The following is a 19,297-nucleotide window of genomic DNA, read 5'->3' on the forward strand; positions in this document are numbered from 1 at the left end:
ATGGTTATGTGTAGCTACACACGCGCGCGCAGAATGGGCCGTCGTCCGAAATCTTGAGATTATCAATAAGATAATTGTTTTAAGTGAAGATGATTTGATCACGACATGTCAGCTTGAACACAACGTGATTGCAACAAACAGCCAACAAATAAAGTGTTTAAAAAAATCTAAAACGAGCACTTTTATGGCAAAGTTATTTTCCTGGTCTTTAAAGTGAAATAACTCAACATAAAGTTTTTTTTTTTTGTGTGTCTGAACTGTATATCAACAAATGTTAATTAGATAATAATAATAATAGTAAATAAAAATATATAAAGAAAAAAATGACGTCCTAAAGTAGGCTATAGCCTGCTCTATCTGTTATGAGAGATAGGAACAATTGCCACAGTATCATAGTTTCCACTTTGCTCGATTAAAGTTTCTTCAGAACCGACAGTGACAGCTCAGCGATGTGAGTCTCTACTGTGATCTCAGATAAACGTTCGGCTCACGGTGCGAAACTGAACACTCAGTGATATTAATCAGGTCTTTGTAACTACCGATAGCGTCCAGTCAATCAATGAAACTAGTTTCTCTGGATCTGGGGGAGGTTAATCCAGCCAGCCTCTCTCGATCCCCGAGACTCTTATTTAGTGTGGTGGTTGTGGGATTTCAAAATTGACCCAAAACAAACGAATATGATTGGCTAAGATTGGCAATGGACATTCGGAAATGCTGCACATGTATACAAAGACCCGCGGAAAATTAGTTTTAAAAACGAAGAGAAAAAAAACTTTTCTCTTCATGAGCCAATCCTTGGCAAGTAAATCCCCAAAGCCCCGCCTCATATGCTAATGAGAATCCTCTGTGAGGGTCTGTGTGAATGGGGGCGAGTGTGCGTGTTTATCAGTATGTACAGCCGCTGCGCTGCCACACACCACTTCACTGGCAACACACATTGAAAGCTACTTTCTGTTTTGGAGTTAAAAGCTTCTGAAGACCAGCATTAAAACATTTCTGCAGGATTTTATGCTGTGAACGCTACTGTGCTGAAATGGGTGGACAGGTAACCCGCTCCACTTCAGGTAAGTGATGATTCTAAAATGTCAAAGTAGCAGCTAATATATAAACGTAAATTACATGAATATATACATTTGTGTTTAGCTTAATAATTAGCTTAATAGATTTCTAAATAAAATGAGCCGTCTTACTGAGCTGGAATAACTGGAAAAACGTGCTCTAAACATAGCCTACCTGTTGCCTAACACACGACTTTAAAACGTATTTCTTTGTAGCTACAAAATAAATGCATTTCAGACGGCCTAATATTGTGTTTCTGACAACTGTCTGTACCGTTGATGAGCAGGTGAACAATTTGTCTCTCAAAGATTTATATAAAACTAGACTTATATATTCTTAACACACCTTTGTTGTTGAAAATATTGACATAGTGTATACAATGCTCAGTATAATTACGTACACCCCATTTTAAAAATGAATATTTTTATCAATTTCTCAGTGAATATATGCAATGTATTTTGGTGCATTCAAAAAAAACAGATTTATTAAACAGATATGTTTATCTAAGTTATATTTTAGTCACAGAAAATCTTTAGAAATTGAAAGATAATACAATTAAATTCAAGCAAAATACTTTTAAAAATTCAACTAATTTGTTTCTCTCTTGTTTTGCTTCTCTTGATTTTTGCTTTTTAAAAAATAAAAAAATTGTATTTTAAAGTTTCCATAACAAATAAATTTGAGTGTACTAGTTTTTGTACCATTATCGTAAGTTATTTTGTTAAAAAAGCTGCAGATGTAGCCTCAGTACTGACTAATCTAATATATATGCACAAATATAATATTTTAAAGCTTCCTATTAAAAATATAAATTAAAAAAATAGATTTGTGAGGGGTGTACTTACATATAAGCTGAGCACTGTATATACCTACCTAGTTAATTTTTAAAAACAATTAAGCTATTTTAAAACAATTGCAAGCATAACAGCTTTGAAACCCGATTTACAATAATTTTGAGCAATTTTGCCCAATAGTATGTCCCCTGCACATTTTATAGGTTTATTCACCCTTTAAATAAGAAAAGTAGGCTGAATAAACCATTGCAGATTTATACTCTCTTAGTAAACGAAGCTGACACTAAGTCAATCTGACACTTAGGCCAGCATTTGCCTACAGGAGAGTAAGAGAGAGAGAGAAAGAGAGAGAGAGATGTTACACACATATAAAGGAATATGACATTATCATTATTAAGAGAACACCCCTATAAAATCTCTTTAAAGCAAGATAAAAAAATAAGAAATATAGATATCTGTCATGCTATTTTTGTTTGTGTCTGGCAGTTTTTTTAAGTACCAGTCAACCATCACTTAAATGTTTTAAGGAAAACATAAAAAATATTTATTTCTTAATTTATTATGTTTAGGGTTTAACATAGAATATATAATTAGATACATAAAAAAGAATAATATAGCAGTGAAAACACATTTATAAGTTCTATTGTATTGTCATCAGACAGAGGACATGGTGTTTATGGTTGGAATATTATGTTCCACTTGGCTGTGTGTGTGTGTGTAAACAGATTCCCTTTTAAACACATACAGTACACAAATACACTCACACCTGCAACTGAATGTCCTCATTTGCCCACACAGAACTTGCGCAGATAAAGTGGGCGAAAGTATGCAGAATCTCGTGCTTGTGTAACTAAAAGTGAGAGAATCAATAGTTGATACACACCCAATAAAATGTCAACAGCAGTTAATTAAAGAGGAAAATTCTGAAATAAGGCAGTGTCCTTGACTTAATGCTTTGTAGAGGTCTGGGAAAATATGAAAGGGAGTAAAGGAGTACGAGATTGATCATGAGCCAGTTTCATCTGTGAGAATCTGCATTAGCTTTGGTATTCTTTAATGGCTGTTTATGTCTTTGCTTTCTAATTATTTATTTTCTAATTGTCATTAGCACTGACTTTTTTAACTCATCTATGCTACACATTTAAAGCAATGTAAAATCTGCAATGCATAATTCTGATTGGTTCATAGACATTCTAGTTTGTTTATATATACAGTGCTCAGCATATATGAGTACACCCCATTTTAAAAATGAATATTTTTATTTATTTCTCTGTTAATATGGGTAATGTATAGTGGTGCATTTGAACAAAACAGATTTATTAAACAGATATATTTAATAAAATAACATTTTAGTCACAAAACACCTTTAGAAATGAAAAGATAATACAATTAAATTCATGCAAAAAAAAATTACAAACAATAACATTTTAACACATTTTTATATATTTTATTTCCATTGATTTTTAAAAATTTTATTTAATATTTTTAGCTAACATAAAAAATTGGCTACCAATTTTTTAACCATTAATGTAAGTTATTTTGTTAGATAAACTCCAGATTTGGCTTCAGTACTGAGTGACTAATCTAATGTATATGCACAAATATAATATTGTAAAGCATCCAATAGAAAATATTAATTTACATGAGAGATTTGTAGGGGTGTACTCGTATATACTGAGCACTATATATATAGTAATTGCACAGTTGTAAGGTAGTTGACCGTATTGCAATTCTAATCATAGCAGGTTAGTTCTGTTGTTTATTACAGCCATGTCATTCTCTAAACAGGCACTGTTTTTCATCATCCTCTTGTCCCTTTCACCTGATTATGCCAAAGACTTGTGGCCCAGTTAAGGTTGATTTGTTAATTAGTTATTATATTTACTAATAGTTTGTTTGTGTTAATAAATAAAATTTAATGTCTAGCCAGCATTAAAGGACAACGTTTTTTTGACGTACAATATTAACGTCAATTTTGTTGATATTTGGTTGATGGACGTCAGGTGACCAAAATTTAATGTCTAGCCAGCGTCTAAGGACAACGTTAATTTCACGTCCAACAACAACGTCAAATTACATTGATATTTGATTGATAGAAAGTGACCCAAATCCAACATCTGATACATGTCATAGTGGTAGCGTCCACACAATGTCAAGCTTTAACATGATTAGACATTAATGTTTGGTTGATTTTAGGTTGTGTTCTGACCTAATTAGTATTTAAAGTTTATTACTGGCTCAGCTTAAAAATGTTTTGGCATATTTCACTTGCATCACAAATTAATACACTTCATTAAACTTGTACTATTATTACATGTAAATATAATTTATTTTGGAAGGACAGCATATACTGTGTCTATATTCTGCTCACCGTATAAACAACTCCTTAACTTTTCTGATTTTGACTCCAATGTAATGATGTGCACCTATTATGAAGCTGCTTTGGAACAATAAATATTATAAACTTAATTTGAAGTGTTAAATCTTCCAGCAATGTTTGCAAATTATACTGCAATGCTATATTAATAAACATACTTCATTAAACCTAATTTAGCTAGCTCACTTTACCCTTGTGAATATATATGAATAAACACATTTAAACTGTATGATCAACAAGTGTTGTCTGCTGTTGAATAGACACGTTGACTTAGCAAAACATTTGTGCATGTGGAGACATAACCTCATTTTTGGCATCCTGAATAACAGAAACATGCATTCTGTCTCCATCTGTCTATCTCTTTCTCCTTTGTTGTTTCACTCTTCTTGATAAAGATTTTCATTCAGAGATGGTTGCCACTGCTCTCCCTCTGTTCTGTAAACACAGCACAAAGCTCTTAGAAAGAATAACAGCACTTGTCAGAATTGGTTGTGAGTGCCTGTTGAATATACATAGCAGCTAATTTTTTGTCCATTTGTTAGACACAGGGACCCTTCACTGCCATCCCTTGAAGGCGAACATGTGCCCACAGCTGCCAGCCCCCCTGCCTCTCTGTTTCCATGCCAACACGAAAGGCTCTCAGATTGTGATGGACAAGACACAGCGCAGTGTGCGGCGAATTGCCAGCTTCTGCAATGCCATCACCTTCACCAGCCGCCCAGTTGGGGTTTACGAGCAGGTCCGGCTGAAGGTATGGTAACATAAAAATGTAGAAAAATGAAGAAAGTAACATATTTATTTCATTAAACAATTGTATTTGTATTGCTTAAGGGGATATATATATATATATATATATATATATATATATATATATATATATATATATATATATATATATATAAACCAAACTTCTTCTCGAGTGTGATATGCTTTGCATACTAATAAAGAAGTTTTGCAAAAGCAGATTAATCTGAAGCAATGTGGCTCAGTAGTTAGCACTGTCACCTCACAGCAAGAAGGTCATTCGTTTTGAGTCCTAGCTGGGTCAGTTGGCATTTCTGTGTGGAGTTTGCATGTTCTCCCTGTGTTTGCATGGGTCTTCTCTGGGTGCTTCGGTTTCCCTAACTATCCAAAGACATGTTCGATAGGTGAATGGGCTCTATGAATAGCTAGTCAACAATAAACGTTTGGTAAAAGCTTCATGTGGCTATTTTCAATTCACAGGGTTGTTTTTACAGCATCTATTTTGTATTGTAATTACAATACCTTCAGTTAAATAGACTTAAGTATTAATTTAGTTCAGGGGTGGCCAACCCTGTTCCTGGAGAGCCACCTTCCTGCAGATTTCAGTTGCTATATCAAGCACACCTGAACCAATTAATTAGGACCTGAACACCATGTGATAATTACAGGCAGGTGTGTTTGATATGGGTTGCTACTGAAATCTGCAGGAAGGTGGCTTTCCAGGAACAGGGTTGGCCACCCGTGATTTAGTTGTTCAAGAGTAAAACGAGAGAAAAGACTTTGTAACTGCTAGCATCATCAGGCGAGGGCAGAAATTTTAGTTGCTGTAACACCTGCATTTAGTGTTGTTTACTTTTGACCATAATGACAAAATGCTTATAAGGTGTATGTGTCAACTCTTTCACTTGTTGTGTCTTCCTTTAGATCACAAAGACACAGGGATGTTGGAGCGGTGCCCTGCGGGTGGGTTTCAGTATTGTGGACCCATCTAATATAAGTTCAGCATGGCTGCCGCGGTTCGCTTGCCCAGATCTAGTCAGCGAGCAGGGATTTTGGGGCAGAGCGCTTCCTGAGGAACATTGTGAAGAAGGAACTATTCTGTCGTTCTGGCTGGATAACATAGGCCGAGTGTTTTACAGGGTGAACGGCGGCTCTCCGATCTTCTTCTTTAGTGGTGTACCAGCTGGAGAACCAGTGTGGGGCATCATTGACATTTACGGGCTGACACGTGGTGTACATCTACTCGGTGAGTTCACATTTTATTAATTTATAATGTCGCTTCATGTTCTACACCAAGAAGCACTCAACGGCCTAAAGCTGGTTTGCCTGGACGTGTTGTTGAAGTAAGTCTCTGCGCACATCAGATGTTGTGCCATTCAGAGTTTGCTGCAAGTGGAATTGTTTTCGCTCTAGGCCGGTGTGTAATGTAGGCCAGTATCTGAGCTGTGCTTCCCTGAACACGTGCTGACCGCTTGAAGAGTTGTAGAGTTCACTGAGGTCAGTTTGTTTTCGCCGTGCAGAGCATGTTTAAACAATTTAAACGCACAGCATTTAAAAATAGAATTGTAGATTTATACCCTCTTATCCTAATTACAAAACTGCCCAATGGAAAAAAGATGGGAGAGATTGGAAAAATTGCTTAGCAACAAGTTCACTTTTACAATGGAAAAGGTATGCTGGGGAATTCCAGATGGGCAAAGTGAGAAAAACAAATTGTTGTTAATAAACTCGAAGTTCCATTCATAATTTTGTCAAGACCAACTTCAGGTTTCATTAAGCTACTTATGCATTTCCACATGGAAAGAAGTTGTGTTTTACTTTTAGATATTTAAAGCATTTGTAAACATATACAGACTCAAATTACTTTTGATGTTTGTTGTTATTATTCATCAGTTTTCTGATTGGTTGCCGTAATGTCAACAGTTTACAGAATTTAACAAGAAACTTTAGAAACTTTGTTAAAGTAGATATACTAAATGAATAAAAATGCGGCTACAAAAAGATGATTTATTTTGAGAGATAAATATGTTTTTCATTTTTAAGTAAAATATAATAAGGAATTTAACTATTTTGCATTTAAATCTATTATAAAATGTAATTGTAAGGTTGAAGGTGAATTTTCTGTCGCCATTACTGCAGTTTTTAACACCCCATCCTTCTTCAGAAATCATTCTAAAATGCTGATTTGGTGACCAAGAAACACTATTATTATTATCAATATGTTGAAAACAGAATGTGCTGCTTAATATTTTTATAAAATCAAACAAACAAAGAATCAAATTAATATTTATTTTACTGATACTTAGGGGTAAAGTTTTGATTAATATAGCAGTTGTTTCAGCTTTTGTATGAACAAAGAATGCACAATTGTTTTGCCACATTGCTGTTTCTTTGGAAAAGGTAGCTTATTGCTAGAAAAGCAACATTGTTTTGAAAGAACGCTACTGTTGCAAAGCTAAAAAATGTACTTCTTAGTCACTCTTCAACACTCTCCTAATAAATACATAAAACTAAGCTGAGGTATAAGAATAATACATTGTGTGTAAATGAAATACATCTTAGTAAATGCATACGTACACTACCGGATAAAAGTTTGGGGTCAGATTTTTTTTTTCACGTTTTTTTGTTAAAGAAAAATTGTTCTGTTCATCAAGGCGGCATTTAATAAATGTAAAGAAATTGTTAAATTGTTCAGTATTTATTTATTACTTATTGTATGTCATTTTAAATGAAATTATTACTCCAATCATTATTGTTTTTATTGCTATTACAATTACCATCCACAAGGATAAGCTTATTTTAAAACATTTAAAAATTCTGCTAACCCCAAGGATTTGACCGGTAGGGTATAATACTGAGAATGGGAATCTTCTGCATTTTTTTGGCAATGATCAGGAGCGCACAATTTAAATCAATACAAATCATCCAACACATGCTCATTGTAGATACATAGCCTTATTGGCATTACTGGAAAACGCAAATTATATAGCAAGAGTTACAAATGGCTGCATTACGAATTTAAAATGAACTGTACAAGGCGGTATAAAATGCTTCTGCCAACGGCTTCTGTTCCTTTCAGCGATAACGGCTGACCACTTACCTCCATAGGGACGGCTTTTCCTGTATTACCAGTTTGACCAGTAGTTCACTGCATATGCTGATGGACTTAAGACACAGAGCTAAATTGACCATAAAGACAAGGTTAGAGTCTGGTGAAGAATGGTTCCAGAAACCAGTTAAAACAAAAGCAAAAAAAATCAATAAATAAACAACAGGCTGAAAACATGGTAAAATCACACACCCGCTACTGATTTTCTTTTTCTAGATTGCTTTTGAAAACACTATTGGTTGGGTTTAGAGACAAGGTTGGGTGGGTCAGTCAGTCAGTTAACAGTAAGCTGGCCTGGTCACCTGTAGTGTTTATTGCGTCCTCTGATGGATTTATGCGAGAAGAGGCCGTACAAGATAAATTTAAGACCAATAAAAAGCGTACATAGTGGCCTCTGGTGGATTTGAAAAGGCAAAAACGGGCAGCTATACCTCCAGTTACGTATTTGAAATCTCCACAGAAAAGATGAACATTTTATATTAACACCATTTGAAAGACATCTTAAAAACACTCTAAATGAAATTAACTAACATGTAGACACCTTTATAAACCCGTTATGTGTCTGACAAACTGAAAATAGGCATTCCATAATATTCCAGAAGCTAGAGAAGCTGACCACAGATGTACAGGGAGCAGATCAAATAAATGAACCAGCTTGTACGAAAGTGACAGAGTATCAAAGAAAACATTTCCATATATGCTTTTCTTCTTTTTATTCGTAGTGTGAGCGCTTAGTCAGTGTATATATATATGATGCAATAAACCTATAGAAATCAACTGCATCCAGATTCCTATGTCCCAAATTCCCAGAATGCTTTGCACTGTAATAGCACATTCCCATTCTCTATATATTCTCTCCTCTCTCTCGTGTTTGAGTAAAAATAGTCAATGTTTCCACAGAGTCAGGTAGCAGGCAGTATGTCTCATCAGTGGGATGTGGGTGTGTTGACAAGCCTAGACAGCATGTGTGTGTGTGTGTGTGTAGTACTGATATCTGTGGTCAGTATGAGTGTAACATCATTTAACCCATGGGACAGTTTGACTAATTTAACCTTCATTATATAACTAGATCTCAAGTTTCCAAACCGACTAGACACAAATACAGAGTGCACACACACCCCATCAAATTTTACTCCTGTTACAGTAGCCTGCCATTATTTACTGGCTATTTTATGTTCAAGCTTATTTTCAGTTGCACTTTGCCTCTGTATAAACATGGATGGCTGGTTTATAGATGAACACTAATCATGCCACGAGTGATCTGCACACGCTGTGATCTCTCACGTTACCTTTGCCACTTCCAAAACATCTTTATAGTCAGATGGCCAGATGTCACGCCTGAAATAACCTCCTGTGCTCATTAATGTCGATCACATCTGGCACTGTGTCATAGGGCTGGTGTCACTGTTGTACAAAATAACTGATTACTGTAATTAAATTACTTATTCACTGAAATGTAAAGTAAGGGGTTACATTTTTAGGTTATCCAATTACACTTTTAATGTACTTACCTAAAATAGCCTTCATTCAACATTTCTGTATGAATCAGTTCAGAGAAGTAGAGTATGGTATTGTTGTATTTTTATTTGTTATACAGATTTATTTTGCAGAATAATTCTATTTTTCATCTGAAGACATGTAGATTTATAATAATAATAATAATCAGGGCTTGACTTTAACTTTTTTGATCACCAGCCACCATGGCTAATAGTTTTCCAATGTTACTAGCCATTTGCCATTTTCACTAGCCACAATTTTGTTGTTGGGAAAATATGTTTTATATGCATGAATTTGACTTTGGGATGCTAAAATTACTTGATTTCAATTTTGTGTTATGTCCACATGCCTCCTCGTTCAACTTTTTGGTCACATTTTATTTTGATGGTACGTTTGTTGAATTTAAGTTACATTGCATCTACATGCCAACTAATTCTCATTAGATTATGATTAGACTGTTAGGTTGGGGTTAGTGTAAGTTGTGATGTGCTTGCAATCAGTCTTATAGTCAGTTAAATGCTGTTGAAGGAGAAGTATCAACAGATATTAAGCAGACAGCCCACTAATACTCAAGTGGACCATCAAAATAAAGTGCTACCAACTTTGTTGTGTGTCATGTAAGACCTTGCTCAATTAGCATGAGCAAATGGGTTGTGTTTTCAAAGTGTCGCATTGCAATTATTTAAATTTTTCATGAATTTTCAGAGCTCAACACTAAGGATTCATCTTTTTTCTCTCTCTCTGGCCACATCAAACTAATTATTTCCTTGCCACAAATTTTAAATGGGTCAAAACAAACAAAATATAGCTGTATACATACACTTTTTTATTTTAACATTGATGGTCGCGCGCACATGGTTATCCTTTGGCCTATTAATAACCTGTTAAAGCGAAAGCACAAAGTTTACAAACAATCTCTAGCTCTCGAAAGTAGCAGGACTGTGGGTGCACACGCATTGCATTTTTTCCAGTCTATTTCAAAGAAAACCAGTTGCATTTTTGCAACGGTTGCTTAGCGGAAGGAAATGAGAGCGTGTAAGCTTTTAAAACACTCGCGTACATCACATTAGCTGTGTGCATGTCTACCTGTATTTGGCGGGTTCGCGGGTGTTAATGTCAAGCCCTGATAATTATTCCTTACGTTTAAATATCGCTTTGCTGGACACTTTACACATTTTTGGGGAGAATCTCCTCGTCCACCACCAATGTGCAGGATCTAGGTGCTCTAGGTTTGCCGGTTTTAAACATGCATTCACAAAGGTATGAACCATTATGGGGTGGTCAAATGTATATTGAAGTTATCTATTACCTATTAAACTTGTATTTTATTTTGATGTCCTTCAGGGGGCATCAAGCAATCAAGCTTTCTTTTGGGCATCATTCACTCATAGCAAACTAATGGTGAGAGAGGGTATTAATATGTAGTTGCTATGGAAGCCCTTTTCTTGATGTCAACAGAAGAACTGCCTCTATAAATGTGCAAGCAAATAGTTTAAAAGATGTATTGGGTTTTAAAATAAAATTGAGAAAAGTTATTACATTGCTTATTGAGTAACTATATTATTGAGAACTAGCCACAGCCATTTCACCCCGCAGCCCAAGAGCGGTTACTCACTGAAGCTAAGCAAGACTGAGCCTGGTCATTACCTGGATGGGAGACCACATGAGAAAACTAGCTTGCTGTTTGAAGAGGTGTTAGTGAGGCCAGCAGGGGGCGCTCAACATGCAGTCTGTGTGAGTCCTAATGCCTCAGTATAGTGAAGAGGACACTATACTGTCAATGAGTGCTGTCTTTTGGAGGAGATGTTAAACCAGGGGTGGGCAAACTCGGTCCTGGAGGGCCGATGTCCTGCAAAGTTTTGCTTCAACACTAATCAAACACACCTGAACATGGTAATCAGTGTTTCCAAAATCACTAGAAATCTATAAGCAGGTGTGTTTGATTAGAGTTGGAGCTAAACTGTGCCCTCCAGGACAGAGTTTGCCCACCCCTGTGTTAAATCAAGGTCCTGACTCTGTGTGGTCATTAAAAATCCCATGGCTCCTCTTGTAAAGAGTAGGGGTGTAACCCCGGTGTCCTGGCCAAATTCTCTCCATCGGCCCTCAATCATGGCCTTTCCATCATCCCCATCCACCAAATTAGCTCTATCACTGTCTCACCACTCCACCAATAGCTGGTGTGTGGTGAGTGCACTGGCGCTGTTGTCCTGTGGCTGCTGTCGTATCATCCAAATGGATGCTGCACACTGGTGGTGGTGTGGAGAGACCCCGCCTCATGATTGTGAAGCACATTGGGTGTATGGCCATACCCAATAAATGCGCTATATAAAAAAACATTACATAACATTACTCTTCAGACAAAGTAATTAAAAAAGTAATTATGTAATTTGTAATTAGTAATTGTTTTGAAGTAACTTACCCAACAGTGATTGGTGTACATTGTTTGGTTAAACAAAAATCATCCTGTGTGTGGATGAAGTATTTTTATAGTCTAAACATCCATAAAAAATGCTGAAAAAGTACCTTCATTTTAGTTGTCTAATTCATGACCCCAGTGTCACTGAAGCCTTAATGTCTCCATAGTTCCTGATCAGAACAGTCAGCGTCAGCTAAAGTTGAGTGGAAAGCATTGATGTCAAGCCCGGAAACTAAAAACAACTCAGAGAGGAACATCTACCGCATTTGTTTCTGCTGATGCGGCTGGACTGAAAGTTATAGCAGACTAGTTATTTCCATAGTGGAAGCTCTGGTGTTCTCATCAGCGTCTGTCCACTGCTAACGGCCATTTGCAGAATTTTTCCTGACTGAGGTCAACATGAAAAACCACCCAGCGCAATTATATTGGTGCTGCTGATTGCAGGCTTACATGAGCAATAGATTCTGGGGAGGAAATATGAGTGGTGCTTACTCTTGCAAAACTCTCAGCCACATTGAATGTGTTGTGGATGGTAGCCAGGGCGTTGCTATGCAAGTACAATAATGTTGCATGACATTTGTAATCAAATGTGAGTTGTTGTTTTTTTGTTAAAGACCCCCCCAATTCCACAACTAATCATCAGCATCACGGGGGCATCATGAAAACATCATACCAGGATGTTTATGTAAGATTGTACAAATTTATATTAATAAGCCTCTAAAGTCAAATTGTTGCTAATATAATTGCTAATAGAGTTGCTGTGAGATGTTTTGGGATTTGCATTGTGTGCCATGACTCATTTGGTATGTGCAGAATCACTGTATTTTTGGAGTTTTTGTTTTTAGATTTATTTTGTCATGTGGTTTGAGTGGTTCTTTTTTAGAAGGGATGTTAGAAATTTTTTTTTAGCAATCATGAGTTATAAATTCAGTCTGGTGGGGTTAAAACTTGTAATTGTCAGTATTACAATTTTCAATATTTGTAATAAAATGTTTTATATTATATATATTTATATAAACTTTTTAATATTTGAAAGATTATTAAACACTGATAACTGATTATTTAAAAAAATACATAAAAAATTATATTTACAATTGAAATCTAGTAATATGAAATATTTTAGTTCATATTGCTCAAACCCTACACAGAAATAAAGGACACCCTTATACGGTCACCAATGCAAACTGAATGGTGATGTCTTTACATCCAAACAAAATATTACTGTAGACATTTTGCTTTTGAGATAACTTCAAATTTGGAATATAACTTATATATTTGCATTTTCTCAATGTAAGAATAAAAAATGTTTGGTAAAATACATCATTTTTATGTAATGTATAAATAGTAATTTATAGTTTTATTATTTTTATTTAACACATAACTTATATTATTTTTGCACTTTCTTCATTTCACCTTTAAACTGATCTTCTGTAAGACCAAGTTTAAATCTGTGCACAAAAGTGTTGCGATTTGGCAATCTTGAAGATAAACGTGTCATTTATGTTCAAAAAGTGGGACCAACATTTTTAAACGCAAACAAACAAACAAAAATCCTATGTACAGCTTGGAAAAATTGGGAAAATGAGAATGCTCTTGAACAAGAATCATATTGTTGTGATTAAAAGGGTTTTCCTAAGGTAGCTTAGTCCTCCATCTCTCTATGGTTATAATTCTCTCCTTCTAAAATTTACTATCTGCAAAGCAAAAAATTGTAAGTAATCACATAAATTCAGAAAAGCAACATGATTGTAATTTGAAACACTGTGTGTTTGTTTTCCAGACTGTAAGATGCTGCCAGCTGAATATCTCAGTCCTGCAGTGACTCACGAAGGCATGGATGACTGGCATCTGTCCAGCGGCTGCTCAGAGTTTGACCTCCAGGAGGATCTGCCATCTTTCTCCAGCTCTCCAAACGCCCTAAACTTGCTGCTGTCTCATCAGCTCAGCGATGACCTACATTTCCACAGCGTCCACGGCAGTGCTCTGCGTCTGCTGACCGAACACATTGCTGTGCGTTACTACAACAGACGCGAGGCCTGCGCTTTGGTGTTCACACACCGGCCACTGCGCTGCGGAGAGTGTGTGTTCCTGAAGGTCTCGCTCAGGTCGTCAGGATTTTTGTCTTATGGATTCACTTCTTGCAATCCAGCTCATGTAAACTCAAAGCACCTGCCGGTGGATCCGGATGAACTGCTGGACCGGAAGGAGTTTTGGGCTTTTAGCAGCATGACCTCAGCACTTGTCGGCGGAGACATCATCGGTTTCCGGGCAACAGCGGAGGGGGAGGTGCTTGTGAGTCATAATGGAGGCAGAGCTCGTAGAGAGATGTGTGTGGATAATTCAGCTCCTCTTTGGATGATCTTTCACTTGCAGACACACATCATGCAAATCAGCATACTGGGTAAAAACAATTATTAAATATTATAATAAAGTATCATATTTTACTTTACCTTTTTGATTTAATAAAATTAGATTAGATTAGAACGTCTGTATGGTCCCCGAAGGGCAATTAGGTTTACAGCAATAACTGACAGTTAACAGCAACGAGTCACACTCAACAACATAGAGATAACACACTCAATAACATAGAAATATAATTTATTTATAAGTAAATTAATCATGAAAAAAAATAAAAAATAATAATAATAACCTAAAGCTTCGACTACTGCTGTGTGTCCCCACAACAAACAGCACATTAATATGTAATATAACTGATGTTTATATACAGTGGTAAAAAGAGTACAGAAAAATTATAAGAAAAAATACCATTACTTGCCTAAAAATGTAGTGCTAGAAGAGTAAAAGTACCTGTTGTAACTATTACTCAACTTATGAGTAAAATGTAGCCCTTTCAAAAGTACTCAAGAGTGGTGAGTAGTGAGTATTACGCTGTGAAAAGCTGATGAATTTACCTGTCATTTGTTGATATGTGTAAACGTAAAATTCTGTAGTGCATTTAGTTATTGCTCAGCAGGCACACAATGTCATAAGACGTTAATATTAGATTAGACTTAGGTTGTGTTGTCAGGTGACTAAATCTCTCAAAAATGTCTAACCAGTGTCTAAGGACAATATTATGTTGATGTCCAATAACAACGTGAAATTACTTTGATATTTGGTTGATTTTAGGTTGTGTTAGAAAGTAACCAAAATCCAACGTCGAGCCAACATTTTAAACCAATGTCATATTAACGTCAAATACTGACACTGATTCATTAAGTATGGCAACCAAAATCCAACATTTGATAGACATCATAGTTTAACATCCACACAACGTCAAGCTGTAACATCATTAGACGTTGATATTTGGTTGATTTTAGGTTGTTTTGGAAATGGACCAAAATCCAGCGTCAAGGCAACATCTTAGACAAATGTCATATTGACATCAAATACTGACATTTATTCGTCAGGTATAGCAACTAAAAACCAACTTCTGATAGACGTCATAGTGTAACCTCCATACAATGTCAAGATGTAATGTTAGACGTGGTTATTTGGTTGATTTTAGGTTGGACATTTTCTAATCCCCATAGACAAGAAAAATAAAGTAGTGACTGCAGGCTGAAGGATAATAGTGGTGTAAAAGTACCAATACTGCACTAAAAATGTTCTTAAGGAAAAGTAAAAGTACACATTTTTAAAACTGCTTAGTTAATTACAATTCCTAGAAACACTACTCAATAATTTGTTCCTTTACACCACTGTTTATATATAATAACTATCTAGTTACTAGTTAATTAGTTAAAGTTAGTAACTAATAAAGTTATGATATCTAATAACTGTTCTAAATTCAATAGTAATGCTATAATGGGCACCTTTTGTAAAGAAGCTTTGAAACAATAATTACTGTGAAAAGTGCTATTCCAGGGGTGATCAAACTCTGTCCTTGAGGGCCGTTGTCCTGCAGATTTTAGCTCCAACTTTCTAAAAAGCCTAGTAAGAGCTTGATTCGCTAGCCCAGGTGTTTTTGATTGAGGTTGGATCTTAACTTTGCAGGACACCAGCCCTCCAGGACCGAGTTTGGGCACCACTGCGCTATACAAATAAACAAGAATTGAATTGAAATAATATAATAAAATGAAGAAATTAGCATTTGATTGAATTCAATTAAGTAATAAAATATATGTACATTTATTTTTAAAAGTATGACACTGCAACAATAGAAATAGAAAACATTGCAAGAATAGGGTAAACAAATCAAATAGTAAAGATATTAAATTCTATAAATAATTTAAACTGTAATTTAGATGTACAAATGTCATTAAAATCAATATGTTTGCAACAGTAAAAAATGAATTATTAAATGAAAATGAATTATTTTTATTTCATGACATTTCATAACAATAGAAAGCATTGCAGGAGCACACATACATTTCTTTTTATAATCTTTTGTTTGTGTGTTTGTCTTCAGGCACTTCCCGTGGTTACTCTCCCTCCTGTTCAGAAACACAGAGGTCCATCTTTAGTGATGCCAGTCACCTCTCTGCCAATCAGATTCACAGTACAGCCATCAGGAGATGTACAGACAGCTCTCAGCCCCGCCCACACAGCCTCAGTAGTTCTTTGGGTATGCTTCTGTCTCTCATTCTGATATTTTATTCACCAAATTCTTCAACTAAAAACATCTTTTCTGTTTTCTTTGATCTCCAGGAACAGCATTTGGTTCACTATCCTCAGAGTCTCCATCCTGCTGTGCTTTGACTGGAGAGGAGTGTTTGATTTGCTGTGATAGGCCGGTGGACTCAGTGCTGTATGCGTGCGGACACATGTGTGTGTGCTCCGACTGTGGTGTGAAGCTGACGGAAACGTCCAACCCATCCTGCCCTGTGTGTCGCAGCCCTATCAGAGACATCATTAAAATATACCGCAGCATGTGACCTGGCAGGCATCACTCCAAAATACTGCTTACTAAATCTGGAAGGTTCTAAGGAGGCAAAGGTCAGTGTCCTGGTTGAGAGATGTTTCCAAGTCCATTAAAAAGCTGCTTGAGCTCAGCAAGAGGCGTTAAAGGACTGTTTTATTTACTAAGCATCTGACCAAAAATGCTGAAAAAACTTGGGAGTGACTGTGTTCATATGATATGATGTGCTTATGGCACTATGTTAATACTGTATATGTCATGACTTTAATATCTGATTCTGTAAATATGTATTAAGATATGACTAGATGTGAATAATGGGAAATCTGGTATTACTGTTACACTAATACTGATTTCAGTTTGCTACAGTTTCCCCCACAGTCCAGACATGCAATATAGGTAAATTGGATAAATAAAATTGGCCATAGTAAATGAGTGTATGTGTGAATGATAGAGTGTGTTCATTCTGCTGTGGTGATCCCTGTTAAATAAGGGACTAAACTGAAGTAAAATGAATGATTTCAGGGTTTTTTTTGTAACTTCTTACAGAACTGTTCCACCATCTAATAACATTTAAACGAAAATTAGTTTCTTTCACTTGTATAGCAATCTGAAGTCAGAATGCATTGTGGGTTTGATGTGTTGCCAAATATTTGCAGTTTTTTGCAAAACAAAACACTGAAAAAAACACAAATTTGCTTTTACACACCTACATTATATCCGCAACATTGTACTGTAAGTGTCAGTAACTTTTGTTTAACTATGTGGAATAAAGCTGTAATTATAATGATACCCATCACAGAGCTTCTAGTTATTTTTGTGACTATGTACATGTATATTCACATTTTAATTGGCATTTGTAATTTGTAGGAAAAAAGCTTTAGTGACAGCCTATATATATACAGTTGAAGTCAGAATTCTTAGTCCCCCTTTGATTTTTTTTCTTCTTTTTTTAAATAAATATACTGTGGAAAAGTCTTATTTGTTTTAATTCAGCTAAAATAAAAGCAATTTTAATTTTCTAATTATCATTTTAGGGTCAAAAATAATTGCTCCTTTAAGTTATACATATTTGTGATTAATATTTAATAACTTGCCTAATTACCCTAACCTGCCTAGTTAACCTAATTAACCTAGTTAAGCCTTCAAATGTCACTGTAAGCTGTATAGAAGTGTCTTGAAAAATATCTAGTAAAATATTATTTACTGTCATCATGGGAAAGATAAAATAAATCGGTTATTAGAAATGAGTTATTAAAACTATTATGTTTGGAAATGGAAAAATCTTCTCTCCATTAAGTATATGCATATATGGTTCTTGAATCTGATTGGCTGATAGGTGTGCGATAGCCATGCAATATTCTGCAAGTAACAGCACTCCTACAGCCTCTTCACCTTTGTGTGTTACTACACACACATACAGCACAACAAGCTGAGGACACTCTACAGTCTACAAATATTGCTGCTGTTGGGCAACATAATGTACTTTCGAAGCTTTTTTAGTTATGAATGTAGTTGTTTAGATTGCATATACGGTTATATATAAGATAGTGCCTATTTTAAAATATTTATAATTGTGGAGCATTAAGTTCAGCACATCGGCCGCCATCAGCTTGTCTGAGCAGAAATAAAAGTGACAGTTGACATTTCACCACAAGATGGCGACAGAGACAGCATAATAAGTCTTTAGGGAAGAAAAACAGCATTTTCTCTGCGTAAATTTCCAACTACAGCTAAACTAATCATTATAAATCAGGTAAGTGACATTCTAAGTTGAGCTCTCTCTTTTGTGTTTTTTTAGTGCTGTATTTATGCCACTGGAACTGGTTGTGTTTGTGATTGCAACAGAGAAATACTGTGAAATCTCTGTAGATTGATGGTATTTCATGCCGTTCAGCCTTATATTCTTAAAATGTGAGCAAAAATGACCTGTTTTGTCATCTCTTTAGACATTGCCAATGGTTTCTGCTGTTCTGACTGTCAGCTGCAGATGTGAAGGAAGAAAGTAGTTTCTTGTACAAAAGGGTTTTTAAGACTCTTTGCATTTGATTTTCTTTTTATATACACGATTATGCCGTCGAACTGTTGTGTAAGCACAATATCACACTCGTAGCAGAGTGAAATGGCTGTATAGTGTCTGGTGGAACACTAAGGCTCTCAGTCTGCGGCATCAAGCCAACACACGCTCCCACCAGTGCCGATATACAGCCATATTGCACTGCTACTCGTGTGATATTGCTCATATACAGTTAGATCCATAAATATTTGGACATTGACACAATTCTAACATTTTTGCCTCTTTACACCAACACAATTGATTTGAAATTAAACGAATACCCTCAGATTAAAGCTGACAGTCTGCAGTTAAAGTACATCTTGTTCGTTTCATTTCAAATACATTGTGTTGGTGTTTAGAGCCAAAAATGTTAGAATTGTGTCAATG

The 19,297-nt window shown here is 35.6% G+C and overlaps 1 protein-coding gene across 1 annotated transcript; it reads left to right on the forward strand.

Moving 5' to 3' along the window:
- Nucleotides 1–884: 884 nt before the first annotated feature.
- neurl1ab (neuralized E3 ubiquitin protein ligase 1Ab) lies at nt 885–17,653 on the forward strand. The gene is given in 6 exon segments (NM_001076708.1): nt 885–1,064; nt 4,773–4,981; nt 5,899–6,220; nt 13,777–14,397; nt 16,408–16,563; nt 16,647–17,653. Coding segments are annotated over 6 exon segments (1,566 nt in total). The 5' UTR covers nt 885–1,033; the 3' UTR covers nt 16,874–17,653.
- Nucleotides 17,654–19,297: the final 1,644 nt, after the last annotated feature.

This window comes from Danio rerio, chromosome 17 (assembly GCF_052040795.2).
Source record: "Danio rerio strain M-AB ecotype USA chromosome 17, GRCz13ab, whole genome shotgun sequence".
Taxonomy (NCBI): Eukaryota; Metazoa; Chordata; class Actinopteri; order Cypriniformes; family Danionidae; genus Danio; species Danio rerio.